The sequence below is a fragment of the Choristoneura fumiferana genome, chromosome Z (assembly GCF_025370935.1).
Source record: "Choristoneura fumiferana chromosome Z, NRCan_CFum_1, whole genome shotgun sequence".
Classification (NCBI taxonomy): Eukaryota; Metazoa; Arthropoda; class Insecta; order Lepidoptera; family Tortricidae; genus Choristoneura; species Choristoneura fumiferana.
The window spans coordinates 39561044-39587468 of record NC_133472.1 but is presented as its reverse complement, the minus strand read 5'-3'; the positions used below and the strand labels follow the sequence as shown (position 1 = coordinate 39587468).

The following is a 26425-nucleotide window of genomic DNA, read 5'->3' as shown; positions in this document are numbered from 1 at the left end:
GATGTGGATTCCCCGATGTCCGCGCAAAACGGTTCAAATGCGCCGCCCGCCCGCGCCGTGGGGCTCGAGTCAGTCACTAGTCATCATTAGTCAATTAGCGGTCAGTTTTTGTATGGGGCCAACCTCGACGTTTGGTCGGGGTTCGGACACGCGAAGAAGATGCATTTGCGTAATCTAGTGTAATCTATATCTGTGGAACAAACCAACAACAGATTAGACTACTGCTGCTCCTACTATTGTTACTATTACTACTACCCCTATTACTATTACTACTCCTTACTCCTACTACAACTACTAAACGGTCTAGTACTTACGTCTCTTACAGTCACAAAGAGATCGATACGGACAAAGTTACCAAAATTATGCGTGAGCGTGACCTTAGCATAGTCAATAAAGTGGTGTCACTTTGGCCGTATCAATCTCTTTGTAGTTGACTGTACAGTAGTAAATAATGTGCACCTTAGGTCCAGGGTTGGAGATTTTCAAGATTTATCTTCATTAATAATTAATAATTATATATCTAATCTGTTATTATCCAACTACGAGTATATGTAAGGGGGAACCAGAGGGGGGTCATGGGGTTCATAACCCCTCTCTCCCTCCTGGGCCCTGGGCGGGGTCTAGATCAACAGTAGATATTTTTCCAAACTCGTTAATGTTATTAAAATTAATATATTTCCACAACAAAATTATTTTGTTATTTGTAAAATAGTGCGCCTTCCCCACCCTCCCCCTGTTTATAAATCTGGATCCGCCACGGAGTCATTGTATTGTATCTTCACAATCCCAGCCTGTACAGTTCCCACTGCTGGGCACAGGCCTCCTCCCAGAATATACAGCATTACATGATTCTTGCAGATTCTCCTTTACGTGGACGGCATGCACGGTGTAATGGTGAACAAGCGCTGCATCCAATGGCTATACTCCTTAATATCCAGCAAGTTCCGACACGTGGTTAAAACAGCACTAAAACTGCTGCTAGTCTTCGTAGAATACACTGAAAAGAACTGTCTACTCCTCATAGAAGCCATCAACATGGTGGACACCTCGAACGGGAGACAGCCGTGGTATAACGTGATGAAAATCCTTCAGGATTTCGACGCGTCGGATACTGAATTGCTGATCTATGCCACGACGTTGATAAATAGGTGCCTGAACAGCGTACCTGATATTGACATGTATTACGATCAGGTGGATTCCCTGCAGGTAAGAATTAATCAATAATTATAATCATTTATTGAATCAGGCGTTACTTTGCGGAGGTCCATATCAATGAACTAAAAGAATTTCCTTGGTCACCCGCGACCTTACGATAGCTAAGCTTATACAGCTGACACAGGAACAAAATAATGTCGAATTTCATGGCAGTAGGTATGATGGGGGGGCTATAATAGTCAAATGTTTTGTGACGTACTTTCTGGATAGCACCTAACTAGCTTTAATTTTGTTTTCCGCTTCCCCACTTTGATTTCGCCTTGTCTCAACACCTTTCTCCATTTTCCGCATGTTTACTTACTTACAGGATCAGGGCATGGACAACATCGTCCAACTGTACATGTCCAAACAAGGCACGGACCTGGATCTCCTACGGCAGCTGCAGATCTTCGAGGCGGTACTTCTTTACGAAGATGGGGATGAGACCGGCGCGGCACTCAAGTGAGTCTTGGGTTATCCCACCCCCACTTTACCATACATTTCAGCCACATTCACATAGCAAACTTGCTTGCTAAAGGCGTTAGAGCCGTTATGGTAGGGCGCAATGGGGCGACCGCCCAGGGCGCCGCCGGACTTCAAGGGGCGCCGTGGACTTCTCGCTCAGGGCGCTGGAAGTTCTAAAAGCGACACTGGCTAAAGGGTTTAGCAAGCAAGTTTGCTATGTGAGTGAATGTGACTGAAGCGACAAAATCAGTACGTATAAGTAATAATCTGTAGGTAAACCGCGCAAGGCTTTTTGTTGAAATTGTATTCGTTTTAGATAAAAGATTTTTTTAAGTAATGTATTAAATTTATCAAATAATATTTTAATTAGAATACGGCCTACGGCTATTAGAATAGGAAATAAGAATATAATACCTAATTATAATAATTTCAGGCAACTAGATGAATCTGTGATCAACTCTGTCCATCGGCGAAGTCTGAACTTGAATTCTCCGGAAAGACGGAAGTCTAAAAAGCAACAAATGAAGGAAAAAGGTAAAATATAATAATAAAAACCAAATACTTGCTTTACAGCCTATTTTTGTTTGGACCTGCATGAGCTACGAACTGTTTATGCACACTACAGTCTACTCTACATCAATATTTATCGCAAGTATCAACAATTCTTGCTTGTAACATGAGCAATCACTAATTTTAGAAAAACATGCATCTCATGGGTCATTTTAATATGTATAAGATCGAAATCCCGAGTCTTCCTTTCCAGGAATGATCTAATATTATAAATTATCGATTATATGAATGTTTTTTTTTATTAAATTAATATATATGGTAATGAAATCATACATAATTATTTAGGTACATATTAAATTGTAAATCAGTCCCTTTACCGTTCAATACAAATCCACCTTAACCAACATACAAATTAAGCTACCTACATATTAAACCAAATTGAATAACTAACATATAAATTCACTAAACTGAACATCAAACTCAGCAATAAACTTGTGAAAAATAGTCATTTTAATTATTTCCATTTCATTTTCATTTATAAAAAGGGACAACAACCATTTAGAATCCTCCAGCTTACGAGTATAACATGATTTTCTGGAATAGTATTATGGTACCTACTAACCTTATTATTCAACTTATATCACCATCTAAAATTCGGATGTGCTTCGGTTTTGGATATAAAAAACAGATACAAAAGACTAATTACAACTTATTTCGTATTTACTATCAAACCAGCAAAACCGTTTTCCACAGTAGAACCTTTTCACAGAAAAAGTAATCGTGACATCACATTGCTTCACAAGGGAATTCATTATGAAACTTACTATGACAAGGTGCCAGTTATATAACTGAAACCTGAAAGTAGTTTGTATAGTTTTGTTTCAATAAGTGTAAGTTAGTAAAATCGATCTACATACTAACGAAAACCGAACTGCATTCGAAAACGAAATTCATTTGACTGTTATGCAATCTTCAGATGCAATTAGAGAACGGGGTGTTCAAAGTATGAAATTACTACAAATATTTTTGAGCACGTCGTCCAATATAATAAATACTGCAGTCCGTTGCCGATTCCATTAGCACAAGTTTTGACGTTTGAAAAGAACTTGGGGTGAATAGGCTAGGGTTTTTTTTTACGAAACCAAGATTTCTGTCGCATATTTTTTGGTAGTAATTTATAGACTGATTCCTAATTACAACAAGACAAGCTTCTAAATACAAAAAACTCCAACTTTATTCACCAAAATTAATCGTTTGCGGTCTGTTTGTACCTATTCTATGTTGAACGTTTGTGCGTGTTTTCGTGTGCTTACCCCTCCGCATTTTTACTAACAACAGCCAAACCCGTTCTCACGGAACCAGAACCAAAACCCCTGAGCAGCCTGCGAACCTCATTCCTACCATCTATACTCGACAACAAAGAGAACAAAGAACTGACTACAGCTCTTCGAAGAAGAAGAGCGCGTTTCGCGAGACATGCCCAACAGCAGGAGATGCTGAACTCCAACGGTTATAACGGCATCTTCAACGGCGATTACTCCAATGGCAACTACTGCAACGGGAAAACCTACAACGCCATCAACGGCCACCAGGCTGAAGAAGAAAGGCCGCTCATCAATAACCTGTGTGAAACTCTGAAGAACGGTTTGTTCATTTGCTAACCCCAAGGGTAAATTCGTTTAATATTGTGATGAAAATGAATTAGTCTTTAAAACTGAAAGCAGCGAATGTTTCGCGAAAGTTTAATGATAGAAGAAGTTCAATAATAATAATAGAAAAATATTGACTACACATCGTACAATGTAACCGATCTACCCTTGATTTTCATCCGCTACTTTTTCGATTGTTTTCGTGCTGTTTGCTTTAATTTTTTCATGCATAACCTTTTTAAGAGCTTATCGTTTACTTAACAAAGGTTCCAATTAAAATTCCTCTTGCATAACTACACTTCAGGACAATGAAAATTACAAACATAAATCGGCTTGTTTAAGTGCTGTTAATAAAGCTGACATTTTCAATGATCTTTATCGACATTTAGATGCCACTAGATGACTTTCTGTGTTTTGTGGCAGGTATCCAAAATTGAAATGATAAAATCTGCTGTAGACATTACTGGAAGAATTCTTGTACTTAAAACACTCACATAATACAGCCAATTGTGCTTAATTAAAGCACTTTTATATAACATGTAGCAGATCAGCATAGTTATTAAAGTGTTTAAATTTTTTAGGAAACCAAAGATATACAGCTGGTCTGAAACAAAGAATACAAAACGGCACTCTGGGCCACAGCGTCAGTCCGGCTGATGCTCTGACAGCTATGCGTCAGAAAATAGAAGTGCCGGATACCCTAGATGATCGAGGGGTTCTTCTGAACCGGGAGCATAGTATCAAGGATCTGGCCCAGCGACTCACGAGTCCTGTCAGTCCGACGACTGAGGAGAAACCGCTGAGGGTCTCGGACATGGCTGGAATTGTGTCCAAAGCCAAAGAGGAACTGGCTAAGTCGCAATCAAAAGGTGAGTTTTAGTGATAGGATATACATCATCTACAGATGATATGGGTGCGGTTGGTATACGATCCCTTAGTTGTCAACCCGGAATAACCAGATAATTCAAAGCATAAAGCCGCATGGGCCATGAGATATATGAATTATCAGGTCTTATATTTTATTGCTAATTACGGATGGTACATACATTAGCCACGTCCTTTGCCATTACTAACCAATAATTCCAGGACACAGCTTTGAAAAATATTTTGTTTTATCTCGAAAAACCAGATTAATTTTCAGTTAACTGGTAAACATTTTAAAAGCTTTGAAATAAATAAATAATTGTATTAGGTAGTAAGTTCACCGTTCAGTATTATCATCCAAAATCTTAGAAGGAATCACGTTTTGACAGCACATAAAAAGTCAGTCAGTCATGTCAATTTATTGGTATCGAATGGACTATTTGGTATTAAAAAAAAACTTCTCGGTGTTGATAATCACAGTAAAATCTTTTCGCAGAAGTCATAAAGAGTCCCACAATAGAAAAGACCCCGAAGCTGCACGAAATCAAAATATCCGAGAACGACCTGCACTGGGAGGAACTCAAAAAGGGTTGCCTCAACCGGGAGTTCCATCTCTGCGACTTGGACTTTTCTGATCTTCGCAACGACACAGACGACGAGATGTCGTCACCAGCCATAAACGCCGCTGGCGTTCCACCCCCTCCCCCGCCTGGAATGTTCCCCTTAGCCGGGGTCCCCCCGCCTCCACCTGGCTCTCTAGCTCTATTCCCTAAGAATGTCCCGGCTCCACCCCCTAAACCCTCACTCTCCGAAATATCCAATGACTCCGATAGTTCAACTATAAAGAAAAACAAGAAGACTGTCAAGCTGTTCTGGAGAGAGGTGCAGGAGAACCCAGCGCCCAGGATGAAAACTAAAATTGGAGGTTTCATTTGGGATGATCTGCCCGACGTTAAACTGGACACGGCTATGCTGGAACACCTGTTTGAGTCTAGGACTAATGATTTGATAATTAAGGTCAGTATTGTTGATAGATGGTAAATATAAACCCAAAGCAAATACTTTAACCAAATACTAATTATATGGCAAACTAATGTGCATAAACTAGTATATAAGTTACATTACTATTTTTGACGTTAGATACATGTGAGCTGTACCGGTGTACCTTGTATTGAGCTCAAGCTGCTTTAGTTAAAATTGGCAGAACGTGACACATCAATTTTGCCAATTGTTTACTCTACTTATAACTTATCGTCTGCTGTCATTGTTTATCATAATAGTTCTATTCATTAAGTACAACGTTTTGACAAATATTAACTTCTAGGTATTTTTTTGTTTCATGTTTCGTCGTCGTTTCGGATTGGTGTCTACAGGAGGTGTGTATTATTTGTTTGTTCTTTTCTTTAAAGGAATGATTTTATGCTTTTAAAATAATTCGATTACAATTAATCTAAACAAAACTTTTGACGATCTTTTTGACTAGCGTGCTAGTGAACGCAAGCACACGATTGACTTGTAAAGGTATTAACGTAGCAAAAAGTTTTAAAAACGTATTTCTTCCAGAAGCTTATGGAACCAAAGAGAAACTTGATACTAGATACCAAACGGTCGAATGCGATCAACATCGCGATGAAGAAGTTGCCGACGCCACAGACTATAAAAGCAGCTATTATGAAAATGGACGCCACAGTTATAGGCAGAGAGGGCATTGAGAAACTTCTAACAATGCTGCCAACTGAAGAAGAGAAAGTCAAAATTCAGGAGGCGCAAGTAAGTTAATTGGTGTCTATTTAAGCAGAGCCGGATTCAGAATAATCGTTTGGGAGAACCTTGACCTCGCTGAGGGCAGGTTTTAAGCCGCCTTGAAATGACTTCGTAATGTTTGTAAACAAATTAAGGATATTTTGTCGATACCGATGCTAGTTCGGACAAGGAAAAGATCCTGAGGAGACCTACACACACCAGTGAAGTTCAATGGTGTATACAAACCTCCCAATCTACACTGGGCTTGCATAGAAACTACAGCCCAGGCTCTCTTATTTGATTGAAAGCCCTAGTAACAGTTCACATCAATAGGTCCTCTGGATAACCACACTTAAGTAGGTATATGTATCCAAAATAGTGGGTGGGTATCAGAAGAAATCTAAGTCATTCCAAAAATGATGACCAATCCTTGTGTATAACTTCTGTTCCAGTATGCCAACCCTGATTTGCCTTTGGGTAGTGCTGAGCAATTCCTTCTCACCCTGGCTTCTATCAATGAGCTGTCGTCTCGACTCAAGCTTTGGGTCTTCAAACTGGATTTCGATAACCTAGAGGTAAGTTTACTACCTGTCCTAAAGAAATTGGAAGACTTCGCTGTATAGAGTCTGCCACTGTAAGCACTGTAATTTATCACGTTTTCAAAAAAAAAACGTTTATTTATTTTGTTGACATCAAATGCCTACTCGTTCCAAATTTCTACTTAATCTCGACAAACGTACGAAGTAACATCAGTCTACACTACACTAGAACACACTTATACATATAATGAAGTGTCATTTTTTTTTTATTTGTTCTATTTTTGTATTTGTTTGTTTGTATGTCGGAGGTAATCTCTGGAACAACTAATTCATAGTGAAAAGCTTGTAATATGAAGCAGATACAACATTGTCAATAATCCATTTATTTATACGAAGAAACTCTTATTTAACTTCATCTTATCACCCTCACTACACCTCCAAAATTGTACGTTACAGAAAGAAGTAGCAGAACCCTTAATGGACCTAAAGCAAGGGATCGAGCTCCTCAAAATCAACAACACCTTCAGGGTGATACTGGCGACACTCCGGTCTGTGGGGTGTTTCCTCAACGGCAGCCAGGTCAAGGGTTTCCGTCTGGAATACCTATCCAAGGTCATGGAGGTTAAGGACACGGTGCATAAACATCCGCTGCTGTACCATATCTGCGAGATGATCATTGAGAAGTTTCCTGAGAGCACAGACTTCTTTAGTGAGGTGAGTTTGTTTAGTATAGGTATAGATCCGTTCACTGGCGAAGGTGTGTGAGGGGTCATAGCAAATAATCGACGTGCAGTAGTAAGAGTAAAACTTGTTTACAAGATGTATTAAGTGTGCGTGACTGACAATACCGATGGCTACTGAGGACGCTTTCGTGACACGCACAAATAAACGTGACACACATATCCATTTGCAAGTATAGTTATGCCAAGCGTCGGTATGATTGCAATCTGTACTTCATACATCGCAGACAACAATTCACTGCGATGTATGAAGTACAGATTGCACTCAACAAATTTGAGGTCCTTTTTACGTTACGACCACAGGAAATTGGCAACATGTATATATGTAAGCAAGTAAACTCCACAACCGTCTGAGGGAAGACACATGTGCCTGTGCCCACTCCTCGTAAATCTGCCCTGGCTCTCTGGTCAATGCATCTACAGTCCTTTGATATTGCAAGTGTCCACGAGTAACAGAACTTACTTATCACCATATGACTTGGCTCGCTTGCCATCCTATTCATACAATATATCATATATCATAGGTCAGTTGCTTCACTGACCCCTCAGCTTCCCAACACAACAATGGAAAACCAGCCTCACCTACTTCATTTGTTTTTGTAGGTGGGCCCAGTCATTCGAGCTTCTAAGGTGGACTTCGACGTACTAGAAACAAACTTATCAAGGCTAGAATCAGACTGCAAGGCTTCCTGGGATCACATGAAGAGGGTCGCCAAACACGACAGCTCGCAGATATTCAAGACCAAGATAAACGAGTTCCTCACAGATGCCGCGGAGAGGATAATACTGCTCAGCATTATTAAAAAACGAGTGATGAGCAGGTAATAAGCGAAACCAACGCAAAGTCCAAAGCAAAAGAGTAATAATAGATGTGAAACTAACTGCTGTTACAATTACAAGGGCACATTGAACCTGAACGTCAGAGGGGATAAGGGAAACAGTTTCCTAATGACAGTAATGCGTATGAGAGGCTAAAAACCGTTCAAATTATACTAATTGATTATCATGTATTTAATCATAATGGTAGAGCTTTTTATCGAGCACTGTGGGATTTTTGACGCCGACAGTAACGTGTGTTGTGGACAGTTTAATTGATTTTAACATAAATCAGCACCAATATTGGGTCTCAACACGACCTTTATAAGCTCCCATACGAATTCGGCCTACGTCTCAGTTGACATGAGTTTCACTTCTAATTGTGTTGCTACAAAAACTTCGACAACCGTTGCTTTGTTAAACACAATACTCGTATGTTATTTCATAAAAAACTGTAATTTTAGGTATGTTTCAGGCATGTTTAAGGTTTTTATGGTAAGACCACAAGTTTTTCTTATCGGCGTAGCAGTGGTAATTGATTTGTGGTAGTTTTCTATGTAAGCGAAACGCTAAGCGACTGTTTTACTACCTATATTGTGTGCGCGGCGCGACTGTTCTTTGTATTTTTATTTACCGTAATAACTCCTAAAAAAGATGTACAACATTTTATGTATCAATCTGTCCTCTGTTTTATTAAGACTGCTTGCGACTAGAAGTGTTTTGGTAAAGGTACTTTGGTATAAGAGACAAAGATATAGCATTATTCTTCTCTACACATTCGTGTCTAATAAATATAATGATCGTATTTGAACTAGAACGTTTTGTGCTGTACGGTCTCTTAAATGTAATATGTTAAATGTATAATGTAATGTAAATGTGTAGGTTCACATAAATTTATACACCATCGAGACCCATACCAAACGGACTGACGCACCGTTTATCATTCAATAAGCTTCAAACAAGTCAATGCATTCACTCTGCTGGTCAAATATGTACCCTTACCCTACATGTAGACACAGAGAGCTCAAACAAAGTTCTAAGGGTACTTTCATCAGCGCTCACAATTCAGAAATCCATAAATATCTGGAAACCCCAAGCCCAACCATCTTGGGTAAAGTAAAACGGTACTTGGCGAACTACAGGAACGTCTGATGATTCACCCAAACCTGTTATCTAGTATGCTCTGCAGCCAAATCTAATGGAAAGACCGATGCTAACCGATCATGCTGATCATGCTGATGATGCTGATGTTAGCCGATGTGTTGCTTTACTAAAGATGGGCATGGCATGGGATGTGGATGGGATGGGTGGGGAGATGGTGCAGTGGATCTACCTTTATAAACCCACCTGATTATAGTCTAGAAGAGTGATTATAGGTTTATATATATAAAAAAACCTCAATCTGAAGTCCACTAGCAGCTGAATCCGTATCGCACGATGGTGTATAAAATGTGATCGTTTTGTAAGCGCCGGTTTGGCAACATCGCATATCTGAATCAGCAGGCTACATACCGTGCTTGGTCTGTCACGGGCCGGCCCTGATGCGTACAGTCACCAGCACCGGTATCTGACACAAGCTGAGCAAAGTAATTGTTTTATTATCTGACACGACAAAGCGTGCATAATTATCTGATGCGACTCTATTTCTAGGGTCGGTAGGACGTGTCAGATATTTCTGCAAGCTCCACTGTGGCAGATATTGGTGCAAGTAACTGGGATGTCACTGAGTTGTAACATCCTATGGTAATTCATTCAAGGGTGATGGCCTTATTGCCTACATATATGATAGATCAATTCTTCTGAGTCTTGCGGAGAATATACATTCTTCTGGACAGAGTTGTTCGCTTGTTTCAGGTATTCCAAGTTCCTCCTTTTCCTCGGCGTCCCACCTTCAGACATCTCCAAGACCAAGCCTTCGGATTTCTTGAAGGTGATCGCGGAGTTCGCCCTGGAGTACAGGACCTCTCGGGAGAGAGTTCTGCAGCAGTTGGAGAAGAAAGCTAACCACAGGGAGAGGAACAAGACCAGAGGGAAGATGATTATTGATGTATGTATATGAGCTAGTGTCCAAAAAACCAATTAGTGCGTCAGTTTATCAGAAGATATTGGACGTGTATTTTTCTTTTGTCAATGAAGGCTAAAAGACAGGCGAAACTAGATGGCGTTAGTGAGATTTAGAATTATTTTTGTGTTTATCCCCGTGACGTAAAACGAGGGATGTTACAAGTTGATGCCAATGTCTATCTGCCTATCGGTCTGTCTTTGTCATCGTAGCTCTCAAACGGATTGACCGATTTCGATGTGATTTTTACGTGAAAGTTAGTTTCCTTACAGTTGTTCTTAGCTATGTTTGATAAAAAATTATTCATCCGTTTTTGAGATATTAAACTTTGAAATGACAATAAAGGGGGTTTTCAACTTTTCTAATTGTAAGTTGGTTAGGTTAGGTAAATGTACATACAAGGGAACTGAATCACGTACCAGGATGGAGCCTTTGTACTACTAATGTCGTTGACATCCCATACATCTGCCAAATAAAGCGAAATTGGTTATGAAAATGTTCCACTCTGTTACGTGATTCAGTTTCTGACTGTTTCTACTAATATCCTGAACCATACTTATTCATTGTCCTTTCCTAGGTGGCGAACTACACCGCAAAGAACGGTGACCACACAGCCGATAGCGCGCTCAAGGAATTACTAAAGACGGATCCCGACACGGACAGTCTCACCGAAAGCCGACGCAAGATGGTCACCCCACGGCGCCCATTGGTCAAGTGAGCGTTTTTCAATAACATCACGTTATCATCATCAACATCACAACAAACGCCCCTTAGAATGCCACAATGAACGACAACTCGCCACTTGCATGCACCGGTTCCCTACAGTTCATAGATCGCGCACGCAATAAACTCTTAAAAATGCTTTACATTTTAGTTTTATCGCCTCACACCAACTTTAACTGCAAAGCTTACTTCACATCAGTTATTTGTTCCAGCGGGGACATTTCAGCGGATGACGAGATCATAGAGAGTCTCGTGCGCTCCGCGACGTCCAAGCGGCGGCCGGTCGCCCGCGAGCGGCGGAAGAACCGGCTTTCCGACAAAAAGAGCTGTAAGCATCCACTCAGGCCCCTTTTCTCCACTGGGCACACTGGGCCCCCTAGACCCTACTCAATTACCAAACGAAAACCGATAGCTAAATAGTGCTTTATTATTATGCTCATAGGGGCCCCATTATCCTAATGTGCCCAGGGTCTCAATAGGTGAAAGATGGCCCTGCGTCCACTCAAAGACCGGTTCCCATCGCGAGTCGAGCGGACTAATTAATAACTTAGTTTACCGTACAACAATCGGCTGCATGAGAGTACTTACACAGGAGCTATGAAGTTGGCCGATTTAGGCAAGTTAAACTAAGGGTTCGTGGCCTTTTCCCAACTTACGATTCCCAAATGTTTAATTTGCCAAACTGTTTCATGTCCCAACTCAGGATTTTCTCTGAAACTATTTTTTTTTCGGAACTTTCATAAAAAGGGGTTGGATTTTTCATAGCACCGTGATGGTGCCAACGGCAGATGAAAAAAAAACTATGGAGTCGATATTAACATTAACACTTTACTCGTATCCGTATCCGAGCCCTAGTCATAAAACAATCCTAACCTAACCTACTGTATTCTATAAAAGCATAATAAATTTTTGGTTTCGGAGAAAATTGAGAGTTGGGAAATGAAACATCTGGCCAACAATAATTTTGCCAGAAGGCAGGATTCCTAAACTAAGTCATTAATGAGTCCGCTCCGCTCGTGGTGTAAATTGGGCTTGACCTCATTCGCAGCAACCCTCGTTCGTTCAAATGGCGTGACCAGACCACGAGACGATTGTAAAGCTGAGTTTAGACTTGTAAGAAAAATCGTGCCAGTTGCATTACATTGCGAGGGCGTAAAGCCAACGAGTTTGTAGTGGTCAATCGAGCTCCACAGTGTAATGCAACTTGCACGGATTTTTCTGGCAAGTCTAAACCCGGCTTAACATGGCATTCATAATAGCCACTGCAGTAAACCTATGGTAGTATTGTCTAACGTGCTGAAGTTCGCGAGCGCATTCACCGTCTCTTTCTACCCTCATCTTATACCGTAAGACAGAAAAAAGTGATCAAAAACGATTGTGATTCCAAGGTGCGTTAGACAATAAGGCCTCAGCTCTAACGCCGTCTTTAACCTATTGGGGGCCCTAGGCTCTTTCGGACAATGACCCGCTGCTGTTCTACCCATAATGCTCACACTTGGAATTAACTATAATAGGCCGTTGCTGAGTAGCCCCTCTGGCAGCTGGTCCTCCCTCCGGCATGAGGCTGCAAAAGGCATCTGTTGCTGTAAAGCAACAATCCATCCGATTAGTCCGAAAGTATTTTTAAGTGAGCCCCATTGTTTTCGGAGTCTTAGTATCTAGCTAGAATGCCCAGTGGGAAGGAATGGCCTGGCTAGCTGCCATTGGGGTATATTTGACGCAAGTGGGGGGCATAGATGTATGCAGAATGGACTGCCTTCCACATAAAAAATCTGCTATGCAATGCTTTTGCGAATGATGGCATAAGCGAATGTCGTCTTTAGCTCTATCTGGAAACATTTTATAGTGATTATGATTACGTAAGATGAGAAAAATCGCCACATCGATATAACTATAACAGGGTAAATTCTTAAAAAAATTAAGTAGTCCGTCAGCTAGATTATAATATAAAACTATTGGACACACGTTTTTTCCGGGGCCGGATTTAGCGGAGGGTATATCCTTGGCTACAACCCTACAAGGCCAACAGTAAAAAATTTCCATATTTTGACGGATTAGCAACTTTTCCGGTTTTTTATTTCCCAGACCTTTCCGGCCCTGTCGACAGTAGTGTCAGTCAACAACCTTTTCGATTGTGCCGTTCATCTCTTCCACCCCTTAATATTGTATGCCTGCGAAGTGCACCCGCGCTAAAGTGTGGGCCCTTACAGGTTTACTGACTGGTGTGATGTTACCATAGTTAAATCTGTAATAGGGCGTTTTTTTTAAAAAGTGTACCCTTTCTTGTTTTTAATTTTGGAATAAATAATGGTTTTTTTCTGATCGTTTAAAAAAATGTCCCCATTTTTTCATACTTACAAAATTTTACGAGTCAGTTTTGTCACCCCCATACTGAAAAAAAATGAAGCAAAATTAACATTATTTTTGGGACTTTTTTAAATTATGGGAATCGATTGTTTCTGAGTAGGAAAAACCATATTATTTCAAAAATTTAAAAAAAGTAAAGGTACATGTTTTTTTTAAACTCTTTTTCTGTCCTCAGTGAACAGAACGCTCGACGGGCACTAGTCTAAGCTTGGAAACGAGCAGTCCAAGGTAGGTACCTTATTTTCTATATACTTACATCTAGCAATACGAGAAGGGTCGGCAATAAGCGGACCACGGTCAGCATCCGGACCGAGGAAGGCCTAGACGGGCTTTTCTGGGCCAATCAACTATTTTACCGACACTTTGGGCGTCTCCTGCGTTACCAAAATTGTATCTGGCGTTACCAAACAATCGTACTTCCAACAAGATATTTCACGGTTTAATAGGTTGAACTTACGTAGGACGGCATGTATTCATGTGAACCATCTATTAAATTACAGAAAAAACATGTACTTACAAAAATCTGCAATTGTTTGAATAATGTCGCGGACAGGTTAGTGTCGGTAAAAAAGTTGATTGGCCCTTCTAAGTGTTTTTTGCAAATACAATACATATTTTGAAGTTGATAATTGTAGAACCACGCCGTTTTCTATGCTGGTTGCTGTTTAATTATATTTAGATTTGTTTTATTTCAATTTTTGTCATATTCGGTGTGAAAAGTTGTATGAGTCACCCGGGAGCAAAATTATTTTCATCTTGGGCGTTAAGACTTGAATCCCTCATTACCCTTAGGATTCTACAATAGAATCCATTGTAGAATCCTTCGCTACATTTTGGATTCAATGTACCGCCCTCGCCGTAAATACATCATTTTGCTCCCTTGTGACAAAAATAACTATATTATTTACCAATCATAAACATTACACTAATGTCAAAGTTGTCAGTCACGGTATAGGTAGCGCCAAATAGACTTGAGACGTGTCGTGTGTGGGTACTTCTATGAGACATTTTACTAATTATGTATTATTTATCTCTAAAACACATCATTTTTTACAGGTGGAGCTTTACGAAAAGGAGAAGCGATTGGACATTATAAATAATAATTATTTGTATTTATTAGTTACAAAGAAACCTTGAATCTCATTTCGACTCTATAGTTTTACGTTTCCCGGCATTTTACTGGCTTTTATATTTATTTTCATCTTAATGGCTCAAAGGGAAATAAAGTCTAAGTTTTTTTTTGTTTGCTCAGTATCGATGATGTAATCAATAATTACCAAGCTGAGGTTTTTCTTAATAGTATATTACTGTAGAGGCCGGGAAGTGGGCGTTAGGGAGGCGCCTGCGGCGCGATACTTCCCGGCCTATTATTTGTAACACAACGTCAATATTTCATTATCATGTTTGAGAAAAACTATAAACTTTTTCTGCGACCAGACTAGCGTCCCGCCTTGCTTGATTTCTTGTTTTTGAATTATATTTCATGTCATGTTTGTGAAAAGCACTATACATCATACAAGCCTCGGCCGGAACGTGGGGTTACCGGCCTCTACAGTAATGTACTACTTTCCCGAATTAGCGAGGGTAATGTGATCACTGGACTTTCATTTGTTCTTTTGAAAGAGGTACCTACCTATATCTAGATGACAAATAAATACAAACTTACATGGACTGCAAAAATCATTACCCTTTTGGCTTTGCCGTAGTAGGGTAAAAATGGTTGGTACCAACTGGTTAATTGATATTACGTACCAGTACCAGTTGTAAACATTTCTTTACACCTATGATAAACATCACAAATTCATGTTTTTAAATGCAAGCCTTTGATAGGCACATTAGTGAGATTATCCTTACAAAGAAATAACTGTATATATGCCCGATTGTATTGTTAATAAAAATAATTATTGGCAATTATCTAAGCTGTTTACAACAAAAATAATGATTAGTACTGTCTAGCAAACTATTACTAATTGGAAATTGCTTTAGTCCTAACTATTCGAAGAAAATAAACCTTTTTTTGCGATTTCGCCATGCTGTCAACGATTCAGTTTTATTCCTGCATTTCTTTAGCTTTCGTTTTTATGTATTTTGCTGTCCCTAATTGATAATATTTTTGGTATAATAAAAAAATCAAAGAGTTAATTAAGTATCTAATATGTAAATATTAATGCCGTCTGTTCACTGGCCATGCACGTCCAAAATTTTTTTTCAGTATTCAGTATTCATTTATTTGGCAAAAACATAAAACATAAGACTTATAAATACTAGTTACTTACAGAAATTATGCACCCTACGTACATCAACAAGATTTCCCAAATATACCCTCCCAAGTCCTAACTCTTTCTAACAGATGTAAGTAGGTACTTAAGACCTAGACGTAGCTTTATTTTGGATTTTACTTCAACGTTCTTAAAATTCTTTAAACAATGAACAAATTGTGCTTTAAAAAGTACATTCGGTCGTTATTTTTAGTGTTAATTTGTTCTTTGTAAAGTATGCGAGGGCTCACGAGGATTATGTATACCTACCTACCTACCTAATACCTACTAGGTACACTTAGTATGCCCTGAAAAGTTCGTATGTGATACTCAGTAGAACCCTGTCACATGGGAGCTCTGCTGCCTTTAACAAGTTTTTTTTATAAGTGGCAAATGTTTACTTTCTGCAACAAGCTTCTACCGAGTGCGCCATTGTATACGAATTTGTCTAGGTGTAGGTTAAATAATTAATTATTTGTGAAACTTTGTTGATATTATACATATTTTTAGACGTGACAACACAGTCGAAAACATGCTTAACTGACTTTGGAACGAGATTGATAGATTTATAGACTGCAGGGCTACTACGAAACTCGAAACTCGAAGTTCGTATCGTACCGTCCCTCTCGCTCTCGTATTAAATAGTATAAATGTCAGAGGGACCGCACGAAACGAACTTCGAGTTTCGTAGTAGCCCTGCTGAAGACAATTTTGCAAAACACCAGGACGGTAGCGGGTCGGGAGCGGGTCGGTTTAGGAGTGCAACGGGCCTGTTAACGTGGCTTTATATGAACATCACACCAGCGGGGCTATTCTAAAATTCGGAAATCGAACTTCGTATCTTGCCGTCCCGCTGACGCTTATATTATTCAATACGAGAGTGAGCGGGACGAATACGAATTTCGATTTTCGGGGTATCCCCCCAGGGCGCCCGCGCACGACCCGCGTCGTGCCCGCCTTCAGTGTGATTGTGTTTTACGTTTTACAGTTCCGTTTTTGTAAGTTACGCGTGTCTTTGACTGCACTTACCTACTTATAGGTACAATGATGTTTAAAAGTAAGTTAACCCTTTAGTACTTTGTCACAGTAAACAGAATACTGGGTGTTTTAGTGACAGTGGCAAAGTCGGTACTGAAAACTTTTTTTTGTTATTACATAAAATGTGTAATAAAAGTTTTACGTGTTGGCTATATGAAGAAGTATTAGCAGAACCAGAAGTAAACGTTTTTAGACGCAAAAAACGTATCGAACGTGCTGGATTACTATAAGATCAACCCCTAACGCGTTTTACCTACTTTATGCACCTTTATGTGTCCAGTCTATGATATAGCGCTATAGTAGGTTACTTATTTATTGGAATTCGAATAAGTTCGGTACGTTTTTGCGCGAAAACTTACGCTACTATTTTATATCTTTGAACCTTCGTTGGACTAGGTATTAACGTGTGCATCAAATCCTAGCCAATTCCTACGAGTATTTTAATGGTATATATTATCATAACTTACAACTTATAAGCAAGAATGCAAGTCCCTTCTCCTGGCATTTTTGCTAGAAGTCAGACTATGGTAGTCATTTTATCATAATTTGTGGTATCTCCAAAGTTCCAAACCCCTAGCGCCATCTAGTGTGCAAATATAGAGAACTCGGATATCCTGCATGGTGCCTTCAAGTTTCTCAACTCGGACGCATTATCGTGGCGAGAGGCTACAAATGTGTCCTACGGAGGGTAGTAAAAAATCGTCACCTGATGTGTTTTAGACGAAAATTCTCTACGTAGTAGCAAGGACCATATATACCATATATGTAGTGTTGTAGTGATGTTTCTATTCTAACTAAATACTTTGGCCATAGTTGATTTGGATTTTTTGGACGTTTACCTAATTACCATTTATTGTTGGTTAACAGATAGGGTGATGGCACCAGTCTTGCAGATAACTGATGATGATAACTAGTAAAGTTCATGTATGGTGAGTGGTGAGCTATATGGCATTGAGTCCTTGTTTTCCATTACTAGGTTCCACTGTGCTTAACATGTCCATGATTGGTGCCGACACTAGATGCCTACACGGTTGGACTTCACTTGCGTAAATGCTACGGGTCTCACTGGGACACAGGGCATTTCGATATTTATGTGTATTAGAAATTAATGTATTAAACTCTATCATAATGTAAATATACAGGTGTAAATATGTAATTTCGAATGTAATTTAATTTGTTTTTGTACCTTGATATTAACCCAGGTGTATATCAGTGACTTATTTACGTATGAATAATATTTAATTAAATAATTACCTTCGTATCAAAACATCCCTTGAGACTAGACCCATGATTAGGTATGCACGTAGTAGGTGCACGTTTATACCTTATCGCGAATGACGATGGGACGGACGAATTTCGAGTCACAAAACCAAGGAAATGCTACAAAATCTACCCGACATACAATGCAGTTTCACTGTTTGTACTACATAAATATCGTCAGATATCCTTTGCACCTCGCTTGCAACATTCGATTCTCCAATACCGTTCTTCTCTAGTAGATTCGCACAGAGCCAATGGCTCCAAATACTTATTTACACGAAAATCCTTCGTTAAGGGTGCTCCTTGCCTTTTGGTGCCCACAAGTACTTAATCGTATCTCTTTATTTACGTAGTCAGTACAAATAACAGAGGACCTACTACTTCTCGTACCGTCCCTCTCACTCTCATTAAATAGTATAAGTGTAAGAGGGACGGAACGACGCGAACTTCAATTTACGAATTTCGTAGTAGCCCCGCAGCAGTGGCGGCGCATGACCTTGTCGTGGGCAAGATAAATTTTGTGAGGCACATCACACTTTAGATGACGGAATTTTGATGGAGCAAAAAAGCGAGAAACTTTCCGGTGTACGAGGCCCGTCAGATCACGAGGCCGTAGGCTGAAGCCCACGTCGGCTACAACTAGCGTCCCCTCTGAATAGCAGCGCTTACACTGGACACTCATTGTTAAAGCTACTATAGTTAAACGTCAAAAGTCAGGTGCACAGATATTTCCGTGGAGTTTCTAGTTTCGCTCCGGTTTTCCCGTGTATTTCTGCCAGTGCCTATCACTTACATAGGGAAATACTTTTCTAACATCATAATCATCATGTCAGCCGAAAGACGTTCACTGCTGTACAATAGGCCTCCCCCAAGGGTCTCCGCTCAGACCGGTCTTGTGCTTTCCGCATCCAACGCGGTCCCGCGATCTTAACCCATTCATTTCCGAGCGCCAGATTACGTAAGTACTTTGCCGCGATGCCGTCGCTTCTGCAGAACAGACGCCCATCGGCGTCAGCGGTATCACATGAGGGTCCACCAAGACGGCGATGAGCGTCAACGGCACTGAATGGGTTAACCAGGTCATCGCTCCATCTTGTTGGAGGCCTACCGACAGCTCGTCTCCCGGTCCGCGGACGCCATTCGAGAACCTTCTGACCCCATCGGCCATCAATCCTGCGAGCAATGTGCCCCGCCCACTGCCACTTCAGTTTCGCAATTCTTCGGGCTATGCCGGTAACTTTTCTAACATGTTTTTAGTTATTTAACCGCCAAAAATCGCTGTAATTGGGTACTCCAAGAATTAGTTACTCAAAAAAATAATTATTTGGAATCTTCAAGGTTGTAAATAGCGAATTTTGGACTGAATGGGTGACTAGTTATGGTTCTGATTTTATTTAAGAATAAACAAAATGTGGTACAATTGTGTTTTATTGTCCCTTTCTTCTGAGACACTTACAATTAACTATACTTGGTTTGGATAGGTATTTAACTAAATGTAAACAAAACAACGTCAAATAGTGTCTTCAATCTTGAAATTTCCCCATTAAACTATCTAAATATTTACATTTCTGTATTGAAATACACTAGTCTACTTTGTATTACAATGATAGATAATTAGATAAGTAAAATATTTAAAGTCCTTGAATAATACATAAATAAATATCACGGGACAATTCACACCAATTGACCTAGTCCCAAAGTAAGCTTGGCAAAGCTTGTGTTATGGGTATGTACAAAATCGGGCGCTGAAGTTTGTTTACATTTAGTTAAATACTTATCCAAACCAAGTATAACCAACTTAAAAAAGTTAAGAAACCCCCGATGCATTCATCATCTCTTTCTTCCCTCGTCCGTCTTCATGTAACTAAAAGAAAGAAGTGAAAACAATCGTGATTCCGAGTGCGTTATTAGACCATGAAGGGTCTACACTAAGCACAAGCGCTACTACGAAACTCGAAACTCGAAGTTCGTGTCGTGCGGTCCCTCTGACACTTAAGGGCTGTTTCACCATCCATTGATTAGTGTTAACTGGCGGTTAGGTGTGATGCCGTCTCTATTTGTTTTGTTCGAATAGACGGAGACGGCATCACATTTAACCGTCGGTTAACACTAATCAATGGATGGTGAAACAGCCCCTTATACTATTTAATACGAGAGCGAGAGGGACCGTACGAACTTGGAGTTTCGTAGTAGGCCTGCTGGCGCGGGTGCACGTCGCGGGCGCGGCTGCAGGTACAATCCTATGCACGCGACGCGCGCAGTTAGCGCTGCTCACACTATACACTCCGTGCAAACCGCGACAGCTAGCGTAAGCCCTAAGGCCTCTGGTCGGACTTTAATCATCTGTCAAATGATAAAAATTGGACAGAACAGCAGCGTCAAAAAAACACAACGTGAATTCAAAACTAATTTATTGGACGGAAATATTTAATCAATATTTAAACAAATTAAGTAAATGCATTATTTAAAAATAATCATATAAAAATATAAAGATTGAATCACTTGAACACAAATACCGTAAAATAAGCTACATCCAAGAAAAAAAACGAAGTATAACAATTTCTAATACTTTGGGCACTTCTTGGTTTCCGCTTAGGTACTACCAATAGGACTCCCCGGCACGCATGGAAGGTCTGATACATACTTAACTCATACAGGAGAGATGGGGCCAAGGGGAGCTACTACGAAATTCGAAAATCGAAGTTCGTATGGTACCGTCCCTTTCACTCTCGTATTAAATAATATTACCGTACCGTCAGCTCAGCGGGACGGCAAGATACGAAGTTCGAATATTGCACTTCGTAGTATAGGGCAAGGGACGGCCAGAGGAACCAATTCTATGTCCTTACAGATGTAGTTAATAATCCTTTCCTATTGTATTTTCTATGCTACTTTATTCCGCCTCTTCATCAACACAGCGCATCGATATAGCGTGGTTAACACCTAAGTTAAGATTTTTGTTTACACTACATTCTCTATATAAGAATTTGATCGTGGGGATTATAACATCTCAGTGATATACCTACTCTGTTACACTTCAAACTCGTGGTTTGACATTAGTCACTAATAATAAAGTATCCTATTTATTTAACCTTTTCGCCGCCACGTCGAATACAAAAGACATCACCCATACGCCAGGCTTCTATATTGCAATGCCTAAAATTGAACCTTAACACAATTAAACAAAGGTTGCTTTTGCATTGAAGTAAAGGGCGTATATATAGTTCGTTGGCGTCGAAAAGGTTAAAACAAACATGTCACTTTTTAATACAATAATTCATAGACACGTCGGCAGCATTCGGAAAGTGTCTTATTCCGAATTGTCACGTAAAGGATTATCTACTACATCTGTAACATCGGTATTTGATGCAGTAAGTTGTATTTTGCTTTGGCCTCGGCTAAGTTATCAACCAGTCAATGCAGCATGGCGTATGCAGGCACACAAGCATACACAAAAGTAAATGTATTCTGCTCATTGCCCTCTTCACTCTTTCTTTCATTCAGTGTTAGAAACCTTTTAAATTTTTAATTAAACATACAAAAATGAATTTTACATAATCCTATTACAAGAATTACACTTTATCCATACATAATAATACATATCAATCGTCGTCGCCAAAAGAACTAATAAGAAGAATAGAAAGATGTGTCTATCTGGTTAAACAGCCAGATGAGATATGATATGATATGAGATAAAAATTGGGTTACTGCCAAGTGATTCAAAAAGTTTATCTTTTCGCTGGTGTACGTGATTTAGTAAAATCTATAAAACACACAAAGAAAACAGATGTGCGAGTCGAAATAAAAACATTTCTATTCCTCTATCGGTTCAATGGCGATGCATATATGCCAGTAGTTGGTTCAAGGCTCTAGGGCCTAGGCTAGCGGACGCGATTTGCACGGAGAGGGTGGACACCTATTGAAAAGTAGTATAAGCAGAGCTAACCGATTTTACTTGCACACGCGTCTGCAGTTGCGCCCGTGCACCCGCGCCAGCTAGCGGACGCGATTTGCACGGAGAGGGTGGACACCTATTGAAAAGTAGTATAAGCAGAGCTAACCGATTTTACTTGCACACGCGTCTGCAGTTGCGCCCGTGCACCCGCGCCAGCTAGCGTACGCCTATAGAATGAATCAAATATAAAAATATCTTATCCTTATTCTACTGATAAAAAAACTTATCAAGTTCAAGCTGTATCTACATTAAAACTTATGCTATCAGATCTTTGTGGACGGAGTACTGGTTAAAGTATTCAGGCACTAAATGGCAGTTAACACTTCCACTGCATGTGTATGATATGTAAAATGTGATGGCCTTTTAATCCATTTATTTGAGATAATGATGAGCAAACTCGATTCACTAACTCAAGTTAATTTAATTCGATTACGCTTCACACGAGTTAAATCGAGTTGGTTTTAATTTAACTCGAGTTTAGGCTGAAGGTAAATAGGATAAACAAATGGACGAGCGAAAAAGAGAACTGGGTCACGTCAGTCGAGAAAGTAAAAATAACATAAAGAATTACCGCGACTCAGAGTGGTCTATCTGTGGCTTTGTCCTTCGAGTTTCGCGAATTTTAACTCAAGTCGAATGTTTGAATGTTTTTTTTCGAGTTGGCACATCTCTAATTTGTGACATATTATGCAATATATGAATTCATGTTTGCAACAAAATTTATTGACAGAATCATTCGCATATTGCGAATGTATATATTATATATATTAAGTGTTGATCATTTTAAAATAAGTCATAAATATTATGAGCGTTATTTACCAAAACTTAAAAAATATCTACTTCTTTATGCTACTAAACATGTATATTGAATGCAATTGCTCTATAGATATTTATGACCTTGACTATACTAAACACATACATAGGTAGATCCACAAGTGTTTCAACATCTATTTTTTTAATATCCTGTCATTTGATATTGAAGAAACAAGCTACAGCAATGTGTTGTACTGCTAACACACTGTATACTTCTATAAAGTCCTTAATGCTGGTATGGTTCCTTTCTTCAATACAATGTGTCTCTAGTGGTGAGTCTCTCTCTCTACTCTCTAAAAAAGACAATGACCGAAATCCCAAGTAAAGTTCCTTCTCAGAAATGTTCTGAATCAGAAGAATTTCTGATATTGTAAATTATTAATACTGTGGCGTTTGGTATGAGGCTTTGTGCCTGTGAGAAATCAACACATTCTATTCATCTTTTTCAAGAAGGTAGACACATTGTATATGCAACAGGATACTAATAATAGATCAGAACGCTAATATACCCAGACAGCATTTAAATGTCTACCTAAAATTTCAGAATAATTCATAATTAACGAAAAGCTTAATCTACAGCATACACCAAATTAGTCTTTAAAGTATTCAAGTATTCAAAATATTACAAGTTCAAATTGATGGGTACAAAAATAAATCTAATTTCCTAGGTCCGTCACGCGTAAGACACTTTCTGTTCATATGCTTCATCCTCACGCCAATATCCTTGCACAACAGCATGCTGAACTGGCAATGCATGATGCCGCAGCTTGCAACACTGGGCACCGAACCTCAGTATTACGATGATAACCATAAGAACAAAGAGAGACAGCACTGCTACCGCAGGATACAACATGAGAAACGCCATCTTTAAACTAAATGTCACTCTCTCGCTTGTGCAATTCCAAATACTCTTGGGATGATGTTAAAGGTTGTCGTGAAATGGATGCAGGGATGTCTCCTGGGTGGTGTTCTTCGTGGTAATCAGTGCTGAACGGTTGCACGTATTGTACCTGCTTGTAGTTGGCTTCAAGCTCGGTGAAGTCCAATGGGGGCTGCTTGTGGGGTGTGGCTGACCAGATGGACACAATCCAGCGGTTACCTGGAAATTAAGAAAGTGATAATGGCTCTGGTAAGAACTAATAGGAATATCCCTAGAAACTCTATTGCAATTTTTATTTTACTGATTAAGGGGCTGTTTCACCATCCATTGATTAGTGTTAACTGACAGTTAAATGTGATGCTGTCTCCGTCTATTTGAACAAAACAAATAGAGACGGCATCACATTTAACCATCAGTTAACACTAATCAATTGATGGTGAAACAGCCGCTAAATGTCTGGATACAATGTTTTAGACTATTGCAGGCATTACTAATTTTATGATTTAAATTCAGGTTTTGATTGTAGAGAAGCTCTATATTTCGGCACAGTTGCAGATGAGACGACTAATAATAAATACTGAAACTGACACTGGGGCTGAAATATCAAGCTTCTCTAAAACCAAGGTAGGCAGAACAAAAACCGAATTTCAATCAGAAAACTTCAGCACATTGGAAGTAAAGTTAAGCCTGCATTTTAGTCTCAGGTGTCTCAAGTTATTCTTATTTTACAAATAAAAATAAAAGTAGAAATAATACCCTTGAATTGGTTATGAAACCTTGCCTAAGCATATGAAGGGTTAAGTCAGTACAAGTAAATTCTTATTGACTACACTACAACATACAGCACAGCACACAGCTGAGCTGACTAGCTGTTCTCAGCAGTATTTTAAAATTTAAGTATTTTAAAGTTAAGTACCTACCCACAAGCTGGCTGTTCTATAAATAAATAAATAAAATATATATTTAAATATTTCAATTTATTTTGATTAAACATCCATTGAAAAAGGAGGGCATTTATTTAGATAGGCTTGTATAATGAATGACACTACTAGAAGCACCAAGAACATTTTGAGACTGGAATAGGCATTCAATAAGGTCCTGTGCAGCACTGGCTGTATAGACGAGACACGCAAATTGCCTTAATGCGGAGAAACAGCAATAGCACACAAAAAAACAAAAATATTCTATTTTTTACTGACCTGTATGTCTATCCAGCCAGTAGTCGGAATATCGGGAGCAGCAGCAAACCACGTTGAGAATGATTATCAAGCCCAGAATAATAGAGCAAATGGCAATAGTTATATAGAACGGCGTAAAATCACCCACCCTCGACACTAAAGGGTTTATAGCTTTGTAAGTTCCGTTCCCTGGAAAGTAATTCGGAAGATCAGATGCCGACATTGTCTTAACAACAAACCTGTTGAAGAAACAAAATCACGTCAAGGATGAGGAATATTACACCCATAAACTAAACTAATTTTTGTTCGTATATTTCATTTTGCTTTCAATAGGGTTTTAAAATGGGTTCTTTTGGGTCACGCATCAGAACAAAACCAGGCCGCACCCCGTCCATGGGCGTGGTGATGCTAACAAACTGTGAAACATTTAGTTAGATACTCACTAGGTTACTGACGTCTTCGTTATTTAATTCGTTAAAACTTTATCAATCTAAGATACAGAAATTACTTCAGCAATAAATACAAAAAAAGTATTTATCGCATACTTATTCACCGTTACATTAGAAGCGGCGTTTGCGTCTATTTATGAATGAGAGAGATGGAGAACAATCAAAATTAATCAAATCAAATTGCTGTGTGTGTTGCCAGGGTAAAGAAGCAGGAAATAGCCATATTTGCTGTGGGGGCAAGCAAAATGCATGATATTAATTAAGTACTAGCACTCTACCCCGGCTTCGCACACAATTTTCACACAAAAAACTGTGACACAATTGACACAATCACAATTTTCAAAATACAGGTCTCTGCTCTGACCAAGAACAGAACAATACCTCTCATATTTCGTTTTCTAGAATTTTTTTACCGTACAACGGTAAAAACTACTAGACACTGGCAAAATTGTCCTCCGATGGACAGAGCCATATTTTTTTAAAGAAACAACAATGTAAAGTTTACAAACATTTTCGGCTCTATTAGCCAAAAATCCAAAAACTATACACGCGCGAAACCGGAGGCGTTTTTAAATTCGTTATTTCTTTTGAATGGAATGTCCGATTAAAATAATTTTCAAAAAGTAGTCTACAGATACTTTAATAGTCTTGAACATGAAATGATTTATTTGGATACGGATTATACAACGATTATTGGATAATTAACTTTAAAATGTAAAATTAGTGCCACTAGAGTTGAAGTTAATGATTACACACACAGCTACAAAAAGAACTGACTGCACAAAAGAAGAATAGATGAAATGGATTGTAATCACCTAGGTATCCAAATACCTTAACAAATGATATTACGAAGTTTTTCAATTGATATATTCCTTAATATTGTAGCATGCGCAGGAAAAGATTTTATGGCATCTTTTTAACA

General features: G+C 39.2%; 3 protein-coding genes across 4 annotated transcripts in view; 1 reads left to right on the top strand and 2 right to left on the bottom strand.

Annotated features, from left to right (window-relative positions):
- Positions 1-19644, top strand: part of Fhos (Formin homology 2 domain containing) — a 99986-nt gene extending 80342 nt beyond the window's left edge. Inside the window, exons 8-22 of one of the 2 annotated variants that reach the window (XM_074099762.1) lie at positions 859-1206; positions 1523-1656; positions 2093-2193; positions 3508-3813; positions 4400-4687; positions 5179-5699; positions 6246-6452; positions 6878-7000; positions 7421-7678; positions 8308-8525; positions 10375-10567; positions 11160-11296; positions 11518-11633; positions 13848-13900; positions 14729-19644. In XM_074099762.1, coding sequence (XP_073955863.1) covers positions 859-1206; positions 1523-1656; positions 2093-2193; positions 3508-3813; positions 4400-4687; positions 5179-5699; positions 6246-6452; positions 6878-7000; positions 7421-7678; positions 8308-8525; positions 10375-10567; positions 11160-11296; positions 11518-11633; positions 13848-13873 — 2976 coding nt within the window. In that variant the 3' untranslated portion in view covers positions 13874-13900; positions 14729-19644. The remainder of the gene's footprint in view (positions 1-858; positions 1207-1522; positions 1657-2092; positions 2194-3507; positions 3814-4399; positions 4688-5178; positions 5700-6245; positions 6453-6877; positions 7001-7420; positions 7679-8307; positions 8526-10374; positions 10568-11159; positions 11297-11517; positions 11634-13847; positions 13901-14728) is intronic. The other variant, XM_074099770.1, reaches the window with a different exon arrangement.
- A 978-nt stretch (positions 19645-20622) lies between these two features.
- wrm2 (wurmchen 2 transmembrane micropeptide) lies at positions 20623-23861 on the bottom strand. The gene has a single exon (XM_074099855.1). It carries the CDS (start codon positions 23859-23861, stop codon positions 23670-23672), a length of 192 nt encoding a protein of 63 aa, XP_073955956.1. The 3' UTR covers positions 20623-23669.
- A 7-nt stretch (positions 23862-23868) lies between these two features.
- wrm1 (wurmchen 1 transmembrane protein) lies at positions 23869-25637 on the bottom strand. Its single transcript, XM_074099843.1, has 3 exons — positions 25498-25637; positions 25076-25293; positions 23869-24095 (listed from the first exon to the last, which is right to left on the bottom strand). Exons 2-3 carry the CDS (start codon positions 25275-25277, stop codon positions 23869-23871), a joined length of 429 nt encoding a protein of 142 aa, XP_073955944.1. The 5' UTR covers positions 25278-25293; positions 25498-25637.
- Between the last annotated feature and the right edge of the window lie 788 nt (positions 25638-26425).

Bases quoted from the DNA above. Each gene is read 5' to 3' on its own strand.
- wrm2 (XM_074099855.1), bottom strand. From the start codon at position 23,861: ATGGCGTTTCTCATGTTGTATCCTGCGGTAGCAGTGCTGTCTCTCTTT.
- wrm1 (XM_074099843.1), bottom strand. From the start codon at position 25,277: ATGTCGGCATCTGATCTTCCGAATTACTTTCCAGGGAACGGAACTTAC. The intron at 24,096-25,075 runs GTCAGTAAAAAA...CTTAATTTCCAG, and splicing joins CTGGCTGGATAGACATACAG to GTAACCGCTGGATTGTGTCC.